At 46.1% G+C, this 17,314-nt stretch overlaps 1 protein-coding gene across 1 annotated transcript in view; it reads left to right on the forward strand.

Annotated features, from left to right (window-relative positions):
• The window catches only part of COL22A1 (collagen type XXII alpha 1 chain), a 271,823-nt gene that overhangs the window by 94,454 nt on the left and 160,055 nt on the right, over window positions 1-17,314 (forward strand). The window contains exons 5-11 of the mRNA XM_065397620.1: window positions 1,795-1,918; window positions 4,797-5,072; window positions 6,119-6,199; window positions 7,054-7,167; window positions 7,775-7,819; window positions 10,010-10,063; window positions 12,619-12,657. Of these exons, the coding sequence (XP_065253692.1) occupies window positions 1,795-1,918; window positions 4,797-5,072; window positions 6,119-6,199; window positions 7,054-7,167; window positions 7,775-7,819; window positions 10,010-10,063; window positions 12,619-12,657 (733 nt within the window). The remainder of the gene's footprint in view (window positions 1-1,794; window positions 1,919-4,796; window positions 5,073-6,118; window positions 6,200-7,053; window positions 7,168-7,774; window positions 7,820-10,009; window positions 10,064-12,618; window positions 12,658-17,314) is intronic.

Genomic DNA, 17,314 nt, shown 5'->3' on the forward strand with positions numbered 1-17,314 from the left:
AATGGAGCTGAGCAGCTGTTAAAACGTGTTAACAGGCCATGTAGAAAATGATGAGATAAGCCAGACAGAAATAACTCTGCCTGGGGTCCAAGGTCTTGCTTTTGTTGGAGATCTGTCACAGCATACAAGGAGGTAGGAGTTGTGGTTGCTACATAGTGACTACCAGGAGTCTTCTTCAATCTGGCTTTTGGGAAAGAATTTGGGGTTCGTTGGGGGTGTTCCATTTATGGGTGTGTTATAGCAGAAGCAACAATAATGGTCTAAACCACCGTACTATCTGTTCAGATAGCTTGAAGGGCTTAACTTCAAATCAGGAAATTCAAAGTGAAAGCTAACGATGGGAGAATTGGTTTGCATGAAGCATGAATGACTTTGAATCGTTGCTGTAAACTCAACCCAATACTTATTTGAGGTGGCTTTTATTAAAAAAACATTTGGATGTTTTAAAACTCCTGCAGCCTGAATTTTCAGTGGTGGCCTCTAGTTTTGAATGCCCAGCTCCCACTCTTCCCACTCCTCTGGGCAAAGTCAGGGACGCTACCAATACAAACAGCTTCCTCAGTGCTTCGCCCTTCATTTATTGCTGCTAAGGCTTTTGGGTTCTCATTGGTGCCTGCGACACATGTGGCAACAAGGTTGACTCAAACAGGTTGATTCTTCATCGTCTCAGAGATGGGTACCGATCCTACGAGGCAAACTATGCACTAGGGATGTAAATAGGGTTTAAAAATAGTAACCGTATAACCTATTAAAATTCTATTGGTTCAACGGTTAACTGTTAAGGAGTTCACATAGGTGGGGAACTAGCGCTGTGAGGGGGGAGGGTTGCTGCAGCACCCCTCCATTTTATGTGGGGCTCCACTGTTGGCTTGCGCCGGTGGTCCCGCTGCCGGGCCCGCGCTTGGGGTCCTGGCTGCTGGCCCTGTGTCTGGAACTCTGCTGCAGCCGGGACGCTGGGCACGGGTGGCAGCAAAGCCCCTGGGCATGGGACAGGACCCAGGCATGGAGCAGCAGCTGGGACCCTGGGCATGCACCGGCAGCGGAATTCTTGGTGCGGGCCGGCAGCCAGGACTCCAGGCGCAGGGTGGCAGCGGAGTTTAATCGTTACCTGTCCGAAACCGATAAGACTGATGCTTATCGGTTAACCAGTTACACTTTTACATCCCTACTACGCACTGAGTACATTTCTGCTAAATCTGTTTGCAAAGTGTGTTTTGAGAAAGCACAGTTGATTCCACAAGCCAACAGAACAGTAACGTCTCCTTCAGGGCTGGCACTAAAAGCAGTGCCTGCTTTGTCTGGAATCCGATACGATATGATCCTTTCATGCTGCTCCAGTTGAGTACGTTCACAGGATGTGTCAGTTCTGCCTGCCTGCTTTCAGATGTGAAAAGCCCCCACTGCAGCAGAGTATCCAGACAGGATGCTTCACTTATCCGCTGGGTAGCTAGGCACCGAGGGGGGGGTACATCATCAGGGAAAACCCAACCTGTTCAGCATGATGTAGAACAGTCTGCAAAATCCCAGGTTTTGGTATTTAGGATGAGGGCTGGGAATGAATCATCTCCTCACCACAGGAATGGGGAAGAGCCCCTCTAGGCTAAAGCTGGCATGCGCTGATGGAGGGGAGCAGACACATGTTTGTCTTTTTACTGGCTGCCAGATACAGCAGATTTTTTAAACATCTACATCATGGCATTGGAAAATCTTGCCAGGACACAGAGGGGTTTCTGTTGGAGTCTTTTGCTCTTCGTTGTTGTCGGTTACATTTCTCTCTCACTTCTTCTTCCCCAGGGGTGTATTCCCACAGGGCCTGCCTGATGAATATGCCTTTGTAGCCACCTTCAAATTCCGGAAGGCTTCCAGGAGAGAAGACTGGTATATTTGGCAGATTATCGACAAGTACGGCATACCGCAGGTATGGGCCCTTTCCAGCCTTCAGGAGCAGCCGTGTTCCGCAGAAGCTGGCTATGCCGCTTTAACCCTTCACTCCCCATTCCGAATGGACTGATGAACATTCCTTTCGACTGACACCCTTTCAGTTCATTCTGCCGAAGAACCTTTGCCTTTAAAATTGGACACGGCCCATGGTTTACATTGGGAAGGAGGTTTGCTCAGGCAGTGGCTGGGGTTAGGAGGAAATGGGCAGAGAAAAGAAACTCTCCTAATTTTCAAAAGCACTTTGAGTCTTTCAATAAGTTTATTAAGCCGGTGCTTTATAGAAAAAATTACTGATTGCCCCATAATAGAGGAGGATGGCCTCACCGTTAAAGCACAGGACTGAGCCTCAGGAGAAGTGACGTCTCTTCCTGACTCTGCCACAGACTTCCTAGGTGACTTTGGGCAGGTTACTTAACATCCCTTTGCCTCAGTTTCCTCCCCTGTGAAATGGGCATAATAATGCTTCCCTACCCCTCATGGGGTTTGTGTAGGTGAATTAATGTTTGTAAAGCACTTGCAGATTATTATTTTTTATTTTATCTGAAGATCTGCAAGTGCTTTACAAACACTAATTCACCTACACAAACCCCATGCGGGGTAGGGAAGCATTATTATGCCCATTTCACAGGGGAGGAAACTGAGGCAAAGGGATGTTAAGTAACCTGCCCAAAGTCACCTAGGAAGTAGCTGTACAGTCACAGAACCTAGCGAGCGCCCCCTCCTGGCCACTCATTAAGATGGCTGTGAGGGAGAATTCAAGTCTCTGCTGCTCTGGATCCCCAGGGGTTTCAAACATCTGGAGCCTCAGCAGGCTCCAGCACTGGTTCCTTGCTTGGCCTTTGTGGCACATTTCCTGGGCACCAAATAGTCTGTTACCTCTTCTTGAAAATGGGGCTCTTCAGCTTACCTTCCCTAGGCCCCCCAAGACTCCCAAGATACCCTGTTACTTAAATACACCCTGCCCCACAGCTCCACCTCAGAGGTGTGACGCTTCCGGTTACAATTGAACTCTTTCAGAGGCACACAACAGTTGGGAAGCAGTTCACACACATTCTGACACTGCACGGAGTCGAATGCGTTTGTTCTTTTATACCTAATCATACAGAGCACAGAAGAGTGTGGATCACACAAAACAATAAACACAACATAGGTCACTTTCGATCTCTCACCCTTCACTTGGGAGTGCTTCGGGGCCATCCATTGTTGTGCATTGTTGTGCCCTGCCTTATATATATGGGTGGTCCATCCCTCATGGAGTCCCTTACCTAGCTTCTGTGACCCTGCTGTCTCCTGCCTCATGCTTCCTCTCTGGCTCCCCCTATTTCTGTGTGTTTCTTATTTAAACCCCTCTTGGTGACCTTTGGTCTTTTGTTCTATTCCTGGTAAGTTCCACTGTTCCTACCTTCCCCCCCTCCATTCAGAGTCATAAGCTAGAATGGTTTTCCATGGCTTGAACTGCTTTTTAGCATAACCTTTGTATAGTAAAAGTACTGTCATTAACCTTAAGTATTTGCCTTTGTCCCTGTCTGGTGTGTACCAGCTACAAGACTTTGGTGGATCCACATACATATAGACACGCATGATACTGCAGTTGTTCATAATGCAACTTCACAGTAAAAAAACGGAATTCATATGTTATACGTACATAGCCCCAATTCATCATGAGTGCAATCTATCATCTGTTGACATATAGGTTTTTTAACACCACACCATGTTGTCTTTTTTGTTTTGAGGGTGGGGGTGGGGGAGTGGGTTTTTTGTTTTGCCTAATGCGTACATTTTAGTTTGTTGTTACAGAGTTACTGGTGATTCCTGAGTGGGCTGCCAGTGCTGATTGATTTAGCAGTGCTACATATTATTATTCCTTTGGATTTGAACTTCCAAAGGATGTGGAGAGATATTCGAGACACTCAGGCAGCACAGGGGATGGGTGTAGTATAAGAACCTAGCTAGCTGGCTAGCTAGATTCTTAAGTCAGCCAGCGAACAAAGGTTAATATCATTATCTTGATAAATTATCAGCTGATCTTTGATAAAAGGAAATGTAACTTACTGTGAAACCATACTCTCTTAATTCCAAATCCTATATACCAGACAATCTGTCATTTCCTGTTGTTCATAGCTGAAAAATTGACCCCCTGAAGTTCGGAAAGCAAAAAGCAATGGGTAAAAATTTCAAAAGTGCCTAAGTCCCATTTTCAAAATGACTTTGACACTTAGAAGCCTTAAGTCTCAATGAAAGTTAATACGACTTAGGCTCCTAAATGCCTTAATCACTTTTGAAGATGGCACTTTGGCTCCTAGGTTACTTAGGTGCTTTAGAAAATGTTACCCGTTATCTGCTTGCTCCTACATCCATGGCTTACTATGTACGGTACTTGAGCAGTCCGATGGAGGAATTATGAGAAACAATATGCTCATAGCAATGGCCTTGGAAAGAGAAAGAGAGAGAATTAGTGGGTGGAGTAGGAATTCCACAATGCTAGAGGTGATAGGAGTTTACCTATTACAGATTAAACTGGGCTCTTTCTCTCTCATTTGAAAACGTGATTGAATTTGAGTCCAGTCATTCAGTACTCCTTCCTTCTTTGTCACGGCTTGGTCATTTTAGTCATAATGGTAGGTAATTTAGGCCATCATCTAACCTCTTTAACATGCCTTGTCTTTTCCCAATCTCATTTCCTATCCCATCTTCAGGCATGTCCCCCACACCCTGCTTATATTTCTTTCCCTTCCCCTCTGCTCTTAGTAACTTTGACTCTGTAAAGCACTTTGGGGTACAGTTTATGTGAAAGGACGAGTGTACGGAGAATGAAGTTGTGTTGTATCGGCAGCGTTCTTTCTGTTGATTCCCAGGTCTCTATCCGCCTGGATGGAGAGAACAAAGCCGTGGAGTACAGTTCCATTGGGCTGACCAAGGACGCAGTACGAGTGGTCTTTCGAAATGCCCGAGTCAGCGATTTGTTTGACCGCAACTGGCATAAGATCGCCCTCAGCATTCAATCCAAGAGCGTCTCCCTCTACATCGACTGCAAACTAGTGCAGACGTTGCCTATTGAAGACAGAGAAAATATTGACATTCAAGGGAAGACCGTGATTGGCAAACGCCTGTATGATAGCGTACCCATAGACGTAAGTACTGAGTCTGCGGATTCATTCCCAGGGGAATGATGTCCATCTGTGCAAGGGTGATGGGGTTTTCTGGTGTCACACTCTCACTGAACCCTTTCTTTATTCATTGTCATTTCCTGAATCTTTGCGTTTGATTAACTCTCTGAGAATGGCTGACATCTCATCAGATACCAGGGTTTCCATCTTCTCACCTCAGAGTACTGACGTGTGCAGTACAGGGATACAAAAAGGGGGCTCCATTTCATCCTTCCGGCCAGTCTGAGCTTGCCATTGTTAAACCCATGTCCATAGGTATTGATCACCCGCAAACATAATCGGCAAATCTACATAATACCAAACAACATCTGAACGTCTCTTTGCTGTCCCAACCTGGCCCTACATGGGGTTTCATGTGTAGTAGTTAGAGGCAGGAAAGACTCATTAAATCACTGAGTCCTCTCCTGCAACGTCAGAATATGGTCCTCACCGCACAGAGAATACATCCGGCATTAAATTTGTACCATGCTTGGTCGTAGCGAAAAGATCAAGATACTTACACTGGGTCTGGTTCTCTTCTTACATGCATGTAAATCAGGGGTAACTCCATTGAAGTTATAAGGGGCCTGGGCAAAGTGAATGGCGTGTGCATGTAAAATGATTTAGTAGCATTTTACCCATAGGGGGAAATGACTATGTGAGTTGAACACAATGAACGCCATCCTATCCAATTGAAATTGCAGGGGGAATTTAGGTAGGCAGAATGTAACTTTCCAGATAGGAATTTGGCCAGGACACAGAGATTAATATACATCCTTATTCTTGTAAAAAGCATCACAGGATCTTTAATGAATACAGAGAGTCAGAATCTCATTAGCATAGTGCCCTTCACAGAATGCTGGCGTATTGACAGAGAAGGATGCATGTCAGCTATGGAACCCCCAGAACCATCGTGATCTGGCCTTTGTCTGTATTGTTTGCACTCTTTGTATCGAAACACTAGGCACAAGTTGGCATTAATAATTCACAGTCGCTGAAACACGGCCCTATTGTCTGTCTTTGTTTTCTAGTTTGATCTTCAACGGATGGTAATTTACTGTGATTCCCGACATGCCGAGCTGGAAACCTGCTGTGATATTCCCTCTGGACCAGTAAGATGTTGTTTTGTTTGTATATATATATACACAGACACTCTTAGTTTAGATCGATTATCCAAATAAGGGGTTGCAGCCGTGTGAGTCTGATGTTATAAAGGTAGTGAATCAAACCCATAGAATTGGTAACATGACAATGATGAGTTTACTGAAAAAGTGAAAAGTATAAAGAATTAAACCTTTCCATGTCTCTTTCCCCTGTCAAACTATCATGGGAAAGAGAAAAATCTGAAGGGTTCAATTGCTGATTGAAGAATAAAAACTCCATGTAAAAGTAGTCAGTGTGTTTCCTATTGCTGCTGTATGGGACGAGCTAAGACAGCAACATTGCTAGTTAGTGTCTCAGTCCACTTGCCAACGGGAAGAGGTCTGCATTGCAAAAAACACCAGCACAATGTGGAAGAAGTGTGCAGTGCCTCAGTCACTGCTGTAGCTATTGTCGGGATAAGCAGGTTTGCGGGGTCCAGACTGGTACCTTTCACCAGCAGTTTTAAAAACCCCAAATCCAACCAAACACTTGATTCTTCTGCTCCCCAAGTCTCTGGAATTCAACATAGAATCACAGAATATCAGGGTTGGAAGTGACCTCAGGAGGTCATCTAGTCCAACCCCCTGCTCAAAGCAGGACCAATCCCCCGACAGATTTTTGCCCCAGATCCTTAAATGGCCCCCTCAAGGATTAAACTCACAACCCTAGGTTTAGCAGGCCAACGTTCAAACCACTGAGCTATCCGGGCATAGTTAGCAACATGTTTCAGTAAATACCAACTTGGCTTCCATAAAGTGGATCAAAGGCAAATGAGGTTTCTAAAAGGGAAGACCTGATAATGACACAAGCTGTTTGGCTTTAGTGCCAGGTGATGGTCGTTACTGAAGCACCACCTGCTGAAATAAGACCCACTGTCGGCAGTGAACAAGTGGGCCCCCCAAACACCCTCAACTGTTCCTGTCCTGCTGGAGAAAAGGTGAGTGACTCTCTGTTCTCTTTTGGGAGCCTTTGTTTCTTCTCCCTGGCCAGCCCCTTTGGTTTTGGGAGTAGGATCTAGTAGAGGACTTGCATAGTGCTTGACCTGCAGTGCCAGTCAGGATCACAGACTCCTAGACTGTAAGCTTGTTGGGGAAAAGGACTGTGTCTTAGGGGTTTTGTCAGCACCCAGTTCACTGGATCTTGATCCTGATTGTGGCTTCTGGAGATCAACCTAGAAAATGAAGCAGCAATTTTTACCACCCCTTTTAAGTACAGGTTTTGTAAGACATAACAGGAATAGGCTGGTAGGGTAAATGGGAGCCATGCAGAAACAATCCCCTTGCCTTTAGTGGAGTTGAGCCCGTTTAAGTCAGCAGTGAACGGGGCCTTTAAGGTGTTAGCACTGCTGCAATATTTTCATCACTGACTTTTTTCTTTTTGTGTGTCGTTGCTCAAACCTTGAGGCGGTGTAGCTTCCCATCCATTGCCCACTGAAATGGACTCTTCCATTGTGGGGCTCTTTCTATTGTCTCTGGTGGGCCCCTAGTGTGCTGGCATGTAATGAGAAGAGCAGTCTCCAAATAGTCTCCTTGTTCTCTCTTTAGGGTGAGAGGGGCCCAGCTGGCCCTGAAGGTCCTAGAGGTCAAAAGGTCAGTAGTATGTTTTCCATTTTGTCTATTTAAAAATACCCGTATGAGGTGCTGGGTTATTCTGTATGATGGGAAAAGTTTAAGGACAAAGTCCAATAAACTAACCGCAGACAAGAGATGGGTTAGATGTGTCCAAAGTGGACTATGGGGAACGCAGTAGTTAGTGTGCGTGTCTTGACTATGCTCACCCCCAAGTTTCACTGAAGTGGCTTTATGTATCTTCTAGAAGCACTACCATGCCACATTTTTGTTTCTACATTGGCTACATTTTTGTTTCTACATTGGCTGTTTCTACATTGGCCTACATCACAACTTTGATGGCGATTCTCCAGTAATTCTGCACTGTCCCCAAGCTAAAAGGCCACATCATTACTGTTAGTCATCCACCAGAACTTTACTGAGACTGGGGTAGGAGGATGGAGCCCTGTAATCCAGTATCCCAGCAAGAGCATTTGAGTCATGGGGTGAAGATAAATATGGGCTATATTTCTAGATAGGTTTCTTCTTAGAATGCACAGAGTAAACCAATCATTCTTTCCCCTGATGATTCTAAATCCTACTTAGCTGGATGATGCTTACCTCTCATGAAGTGTGAGAGGAAGCTCACTTATGCTGTATGACTTGTGAGGTTAAAAATCCCAAAGCCTGTTTTTTTGGAGTGGCTCACTGTACTCTCAATAGTTAAACATTTCTGGGATGCGGAAAGAAAGGCTTTGGGTGTATATTTTCTGCTGGGGCAAATGGAGACAAGTCTGTTGACTTTAAGCTGCAGCTGTTTAAAATGGCAGAGAATTTGGCCCGTTGTTTCCATGGGACTATAAATAGCCCCATTCCTATTTTAATCTGTGACAGTTTAAGTGATGATGGGCTATTCTTCAGAATGACAGAACCATGAGAAATGACTGCAAGAAAAACACAAAAGGATGGCAATGATAAAACAAAGAAAGAAAATGTGCGTTGTCTCACCCACCGGCACAGCCCTGTAACAGACTCCAGAAACACTAGTGTCTAGCCCACTTCACTCTCAGTAAAATGGTGTGAACACAGTTATGTAGATGGAGGATTGAATAGCAAGCCTTATTCACTGATCTATGGCTAGTAATCACCTGGCTTTGATGTTCCATAACCCAGGTGCATCCAAGGACCTATAAGGTTTGTGTAACAGTGATCTGATGAGCTGTGCACAGACCCAGGAGTTGGGGACTCTTGAATTTTAATCCAATCTCTGCTGATGAATCACTGTGTGGGAGAGGGGAGGTCATTTAACCTCCCTTACCCTCATCTTACCTATCCACTAAATAGAGCTAATTTTTTGTGCCTGCCTCACAGGGATGCTGTGAAGATTAATTAGTAAATGGATGTGAAGCAGCCCTTTATGGCATTTGTGGTCCAGTTAATATCTAGGCTAGATTGTCAGTCCTTACGCAGCCCAGAGGAGAGGATCCCCTCTCCACCAGCCTGTACATGTGTAATGCTGACCGACCCCGGTCATTGACAGGCAGGATTGAACCTGGGGCCTCTGGAGCTTAAAGTATGTGCCTCTACTGCATGAGCTAAAAGCCAACTGGCTCTTAGCTAAGGCTGTAAAGCAGACTCATTTAACTCTCTCTCTAAGTGGCTTGGTGCCACTAAATGGGACAGAACACCACACCCTTGGCAGGGCCGGCTCCAGCGTTTTTGCTGCCCCAAGCAAACCTCATGCTCGGGATCTAATGCAGCCCACATTTCAAAGGCTGGGAATCCTCACTGTATTGAAAAGGAACTGTAAAGGTAAGGCCTTCTGAGGGTGCTCAGAGGAGACGTCTCTTTGCCTTGACACTGCCCCTTCGAGGATTCCATGTGTATTTTAAAATCCATGACTGCGTATAAATCATACACCAACACCCAAGCTTCCCATGTACTGGAAACAAAGTGAAGCATGGGTGGGCTTTCTGATTGCAACAGCACCTGCCCTGTTGCTAGCTGTTAAGCTGGGGCTTTGGGGAATGTGGGCTTCAGTATTGGGAGACAAATCTTTGATACACTTAAATAACACAGACATATTTGAAATATTGAATATACGAACGGTAACATGGGGCAACTCTTGAGTCGAATCAGTTGGGTGGCACAGTCAGCAATGGCCGTGTGCCTTTCAGAAGAGCAATGTGCTTTACAGTCTTGTGGTGCTCACATCCCTTTCCTCTCCTCCAGGGAGAAAGTGGCAGCCAAGGACTTCCTGGTCTAAAAGGAGAAAAAGGAGACTCGGTAAGTCAGAGCTGCCAGAGGCTGACTGATTTTGTAGTGGAATATGAGAGATGGGAAAAGGGTTGTTCTCCTACTGATTGCATGGGGCTTATGCTACTGTGAAAGGACTTCCGCTTACTGAGTGGTCCCTCATGGCCAGAGTTCTATTTTCAGCAGGCTCCCTCTATTCTTTGTGTTCATGGCCCTTTAGGTTATTGTCTACATTGCAGTTAGACACCCATGGCTGGCCTGGGTCAGCTGACTCGGGCTTGCAGGGCTTAGGCTGCAGGACAGTGAAATTGCTGTGTAGATATTTGTGTTGGAGCCCGAGCTCTGGAACCTGACGAGGGGGAACGTCCCAGAGCTCCGGCTCCAGCCTGAGCCTGAAGAGCTACACTGCAGTTTTACAGCCTTGGAGCGCGAGTTCAGCTGACACAGGCCAGCCGTGGGTGTTTAACTGCAGTGTAGACAGACCTTTACAGACCCACCACAGCCTTTCTTGTATGTCCTACCACCAGGGCCGGCTCTGGCTTTTTTGCCGCCCCAGGCAAAAAAGCCTCCGGCCGCCCCCCCCCCCCCACCAGCGCCGCAGGGGAGGGCGCGGGGGGGGAGGGCGGCCAGAGCGCCAGGGGGGAGGGCGGCGAGCCCCAGCCGGGTCTCCGCTCTCCCCGGCGGCCAGAGCGCCGGGGGGGAGGGCGGCGAGCCCCGGCCGGGTCTCCGCTCTCCCCGGGGGCCAGAGCGCCGGGGGGGGAGGGCGGCGAGCCCCGGCCGGGGCTCCGCTCTCCCCGGCGGCGGGAGCCGGAGCGCCGCACCGCCCCCCTCCAGGTGCCGCCCCAAGCACAAGCTTGGTGGGCTGGTGCCTGGAGCCGGCCCTGCCTACCACCCTCCACTTGGGGCTGTTTTAATGACCGCAAACAGTCCCACCGATAAAGTCCATCACTTTAGGTTGGATATTAGGAAACACTATTTCACTAGGAGGGTGGTGAAGCACTGGAATGCTTTACCTAGGGAGGTGGTGGAATCTCCTTCCTTGGAGGTTTTTAAGGCCCGGCTTGACAAAGCCCTGGCTGGGATGATTTAGTTGGGAATTGGTCCTGCTTTGAGCAGTGGGTTGGACTAGATGACCTCCTGAGGTCCCTTCCAACCCTGATATTCTATGATTCTATGATTCTATGATCACTGCAATCCAAAGGTTCCCACGTATCTCTGGCTCTTCTGTTGTCTACAAAGAGCTCTTCCCCTGCCATAGCATAGGTGTCTCTCCCTGGAGTTTAGCCTTCTGGCTCTGGCTTCCTTCTCTCGCTAGTGTTTCCCCTGTTCTAAGGGAGAAGACCCCGTCTATATACTGTCCTTCTCCAGGGAGCTCCTCCTGATTGGCTGGAAGAGAAGGGAGCCCTGCCCCACCCTACACTACAGGACTTCAGATCCCAGGCCTTTAAAGGAACAGTGTCCTAACTACCCAGAACTGCTTCCTCTCCTCCACTATCAGGCCATTTCCTGGGTCCTTGATCCTTCCAGCTCCCTGGAATAGGGTTTTCTGGCCCACTCTGCTCTTCAGGGGTCAGTATTCTCCATGCAGCTTGTGTTCGTCCTCCGAGCAGGGATGATATTCACCCTTCTAGTGTCAGTCAGCTGATGCCATTTTCTGTGTGTTTCAATGCTTTGTCACGCAACCTGAGGGCTAGTTGGCCTGTCGTCGGCCTTCTAGTTCAAATGTGCGAATTGGATACACTGACTGCGTAGCACATCCAGGAGGGACACTGTGGTGCATTGACACACAAAGGAAAGAGTCGATCTTTGCTGTTTACATGAAGGTGACATTGGGATCTCATTTCAATCAGGTGCTCCTGATTAAAAAATGCCACCCTCTGGTTCATTATTTAATAGAGAAAAAAATGCTGGGTTTTGAACGGCGATCAGGACTAATGAAAGCTGACAGTGTCTCTGGTTTTGGAAGCTTAATGTCATAAATATTAACTAACATCATATGTCGAATCAGGGGTAGGTGTGGTCTGGTGAGAATGGGGATGCTGGGGTTCAGAGGATCTAGGTTCTTTTAAGCTGCTATTTGTTGTCTGAACTGGGGAAGTCACTTGATCTTTGTGCTGCCCTGTTATATAGGTGTAATAATATTGATCTATATAATAAGTGTATCTTTAATTAAATAAAAAAGTGTAACCCTGAAGAAATGTAGGCAATTTTCTAAGCAACCGCATGATTTTGTTGTTGCACATCCTGTCTTCCTCTCCCACCAGGGTTTATCTCCATCTCGCCTTATGTTTTGTCTGAACTTTGCTCCTGATCCTGCAGTTGGACCCACAGGGACAGATCTTTGCACCTCTGTAGGCCAGTTGCAGGAGCATGACCTTGGATTATAAACAGTCCCAGAGCAGGATCTCTGTCTTGTGCTTTTCTTCATGTAAAGGGCCATGCACATATGCACCTGTATAAATAATCACTAATAAAATCTGCATGGGTGTTTTGACAAATAATATTTAGAAAGTGCTTTGAGATCCTTGAATAAAAGTTGAAATGTAGAATTCTATATTAAATTTCCCTTCCCCCCTCCTTTCTAGGGCAGAGGAGCATATGGCAGAGGAGAGAAGGGAGAACAGGTATGGTGATATTGTTAATTATACAACATAGTTCGATCATAGCCCACTCCACTACTTTCTTTAGCTCAAATTCTAATTTTGGAACCCAGGGGAGCTTCCAGAGTAAGACCTGCAGGAGGGAGACCATTATGAACAAAGAATTCAGGAGATCTGCGCTGGTTGGATTTTAGTAAAGGACGCGATATACTTTCTCACACATGCTTCATCAGAAATGTTAAGATTTGTCACTGCTTTGCCCCGGGGTAGTCTCAATTCCAGCTGTGCAAAGTGTGTGTAACATGCAATCAGATCAGAATGAGAACACTCACTTGGACAAGTGGGAAGGACTACACAAGGAGCAATGGGATGGAGAATCAGGCTCCGTCTAATGGATCAAAAACTGGCTCATGAAACATGAACAAATGGTACGGATAAGTGGCAGTGCATTGATTTTTACAGAGGTATCAAATAGAGCACTGAAGGGACTCATGCACGGTTGCTTCTTATTGAATATTTTCATTAATGATCTGAAAGAGGGAGAAAACAGCATGTTCATGTTATTACAAATATTAATAAGGATAGAGAAATAGGGTCTAGAGAAGTAAAAAAGATGGATGCAAAGTAACGAAATGAGATTCACTCGGAAAAATGTTATTTTTTCCATCCGGGAAAATATATTCAGTGGAAATCAGCAATAGCAAATGAAGCATGGTGGGGATAGTGCTTGGCAAACTAGACATGGGTTTCTAGGCTATTAGGCAGCAAAAAACAGTCAATGCAAATTTAGGCTGCATAGGCAAAACATGACCTTATGGAGGAGAGAAATAATAGTCCCACTCTATCCCTGTGTTACAATCACACTGAGAATATCACACTCAGTTCCGGGCACTGGAATGATGCAGACAACCTGGAGAACGTAGAGAAGAGCAAGAAAAAAAGATTGAGGGCTGAAGGGGTCGCCTGATGTGGAAAGATTAAAAGAGACAAATCTGCCTAGCCTGGCTAAGTGATAATTCTGGGGGGACATGGAGAAACTCTACAAATATTTGATCATTAGTGGAGGAATGGAAATAATTAATTAGGGTGGTACCAGGGGATAATGGGGTGAAATGAAGAAGGAAGACATAAAGTGTCCTGACCATGAGATGTAATCGTCTGCTGAACTCTCAAAAGAAACAGTGGGCAACTATTTAAAACTATATTGGACAATACATTGGTAAATGTCCTGTAGGGAAGAATCCTGCACTGGCAGGTAGAGATGGAGTCTTTGACCATTTGAACCTTCCTATCTCTACTTTTTTTTTGATTATAATCTATTGATCATATACATCCAAAACGCACCATCTGACCTTCTTACATTGCAAATGAAGGTTGCTTATTAGAAGAAATGTTACTAAGGCAGCCCATAGACATGGGAAGAATAAAAGGCAAATTTCTGCATTCATATATGTGCAACCTTTTCCATTGACAGGCAGAATTTGGCCTACAATAGACATTCTAGATTCACAATGCAGCCTTTAAAAATCAGCCAGTGTTTTTCATGTGGCAAGGGTCATTCAGCCCCGATGAAAAGCATCATATTTAATATGTTGGTGCTGTAGTAGAAATAAGGTCTGATCTGGTCAAGAAGGGTCTGAATGGTAGGAAGTGCCACCTCCTGCCTTTGTCACCCTGCTGAGGAATATGGTGAGCATGCAGGTTTTGATTGAAAACCGGATACAACATCTGGGCTGAATTTCTCTGATTAGGTAGCCAAGGGGCATCCTTGATGGCTGCCCACCAACATGCATGCATAAAGATCCATACGTTTATGACTAGTTAGCTCTGTTTATTTGATACATTTGCCAGCAGAGGCATTCAGTGGGCCTGCGTTTAGTAACAAAGGAGCTGTGTCTTGTATATGTGCCCATAGAGAACATGGGCACGGTCTAGGCATGTTTTGGTACAGTTCTTGGTGGAGGGTGTGTCTCTGCTGAGCATGGCTGACATGTTTGACAGCAGGAGGAGAACTGTGCTATTCCTGAGCACGTCCACTGATTGAGTAGCAGAAGAGCTGACACCTGCCCAGCATGTCTTTTGAGATCAGCAGCACAGAAGGTGTGGATCTGTTGAGCGTGGCTGATACATCTAGCAGTAGTGGAACAGGGTGTGCGTATGTCAGAAGAAGGGGTGCTGGTGTGATTGAAGTAACTGGTACAGTTGGCAGCGGATGTGTCAGATGCCTAACTAGGTGAGATGTATTTTGTACTCCCAGCAGAAGAGGAAGAGAGCATGTGTATGTTTCACTGAAAAGGTTCACTGACCTGGTATACCTGGCATCAGAGGACTCACACACCTCCTGGTATGTTTTCCCTTTGCCCCCAAAATGGTGGAATAAAACACCTCTCTCTTTCCCTTCATCTCGACCATGGCAGGGCTCATGTCTCCAGTGCCAATGGAAGAGAAGTTACCATGTTTTGAGACAATGTAGATGGTGAGATTGTATTGCCTTCATAAATCCTCATTATTGTGTGTGCTGGGTGATTCAGAATGGTCTTACGCATTCATCAGAAGTCAGTTCCTGATCTTCTAGAATGAGAGGTGAGGCACTGGTCTGCTTCTCCATTCTGCTATACCAGCTTTATGCCAGTGTAACTCTACTGACATCGATCAGGGCACGGAGCATCTTTATATTTCGATATAGTACAGCGCCAAGCACATTATTGGTGGCAAACCAACAAACAACAACCCTGGCTGAAATCCTCCACTCTTCATTGGAAAGTTTAGGAATAAGAGTTTATTTGATTGAGAAAATGAGGGAATTCATAATGAAAGCTGAAACGGCATTCTTAACTTGCCCTGCTGTGCCTAGGTATTACAGGGATGACTTGTGTGTTGTACCTTCGGGTGCTGAGGTAGGTATGTATGTATGTAGGTATGTACAAACCAGGAGAGTGACAGGCACGGTGCCCAGGGCTTGTGCCCCAAATATTTCACCATAATCACAAAATTTGAACTTGTACACGCAAGCAGTTAATTGCATGTGCAAACAGGAGTGCTTGTATAATCCACTGTTCAGTATGTGTCACACTTCCCACTCTGTGTCTGATCTGCACAGATGGGTCTGCTTCAGCTGCCAGCTACGGGAGTTAGTCTTTTAGTTCAAGCTATAGACATTCATGAAGTCCTAGGTATAATCTCTGGTCACTAGCAAGGTGGATGTTACCCTTGTCCATGTGTATGTACTTGGTTGCATGCACAACTACGTGCTTTGCACACACACATACACAGTATGCAAATGCAAACACCTGTTAGCACATGCCCAGGCCAATTTTGTGGTCACCACCTAAACGAAATCTTGTATGTTGTGGGAATGCAGATTGAACCTGGATTAATATCCTAAGGCATAATAACCATGAGCAGTACTTTGTGCTGTCTGTGATTTGCCCCATCAGTTGTCTGAAAAGCTCCCATCCACACTGGACATAATCTGCCCCACTCAGTGCTGTCTGAGCTGACAGCAAAGTCTGCCACACAAATCTTCAAGCCCCCACCAGCCCAGGGAGAATCAGCATAGGTGAATTGGAAGATGGGGCAATGACTGTAGAGCATTATCTAGGGTGATTTAAGCAAGACGGGGTTTCAGTGGCTCTAGATCAAAGTCTAGGGAAGACATGTCTGAGACAGTAGACACTGTACCGTGTGAGGTCTGCAGCCATGTCCGCATTCCTGGGGGACAGCCGTCCACATCACAAGGCAGACTGCTCTTTGGATTGTTTTACTTCAAAAGACTTTGAGGAGTGAAGCGCCCTGCCTTGCAAAGTGCCGAGCATTTCCTGAGAGGTGCTGAGCCACCCTTAATTCAAACTAAGGGCAATGGGCCCTGAGGGTGCTCAGCCCCTTGCAGCATGCAGCCCTCAATGAACTTCAACAGCATTCCCATTCCTGGGGAGAGTAGAGAAACTGCACCCAGGTCTCCTGCGTGATAGTGCAGAGAAGCAAGCACACGGTGGGTCTGCACAAGGCCTGGGCATCAGCTAACTCCCACATCATTCTTCACCATAGGGAATGCAGGCCCTTTGCACAGGGACCATTAGGTGGTTAACCACCTCATAGGACACAATCTGGGGTTTAGGCACCTCAGTACCTTTGTGGGAGTATTAATAGTTCCTTTCTCCCACACTTTGTGTGTCTTTGAGGTAGTGACTGTGTCTCACTATGTCTTTGTAAAGTGCCTTGTACAATGGAGCCCCAATCTCATTTGGGCCCTCTAGCGGCTACCATAACTCAAATAATAGTAACAATCATTAATAAAAATCCCTTTTAATATATAGATGACCTTAGTGGAATGAGTCAGTGGACGGGTGGCTTCCTCGTAACCTCCACACTACATTTGGGCACCAAAGAGTGGGGGGAAACGCATGAACGTTTGGAGACACTTGTTCGTCAGTGTTTGAAAATGCCACCGATCAGCCTTCTTCACTTGCAGTGAATGGCTGGGGGAAGCTGAGCTCCTTAGAACCTGATTCACAGCAGAAATCAGCAAAGTTCAGAGGATGTTGCAGCTGGTGGTTTTCATGACCAGGGCGGGGTGAGATAGGGATGCGCTGCTTTTTAGTTCATAAATAAACTGGTTAGAGCAGGACAACTAGAAATCAAGACTGCTGGGTTCAATTCCTAGCTCTGGTACTGACTTGAC

This window comes from Emys orbicularis, chromosome 2, assembly GCF_028017835.1.
Source record: "Emys orbicularis isolate rEmyOrb1 chromosome 2, rEmyOrb1.hap1, whole genome shotgun sequence".
In the NCBI taxonomy this organism is placed as follows: Eukaryota; Metazoa; Chordata; order Testudines; family Emydidae; genus Emys; species Emys orbicularis.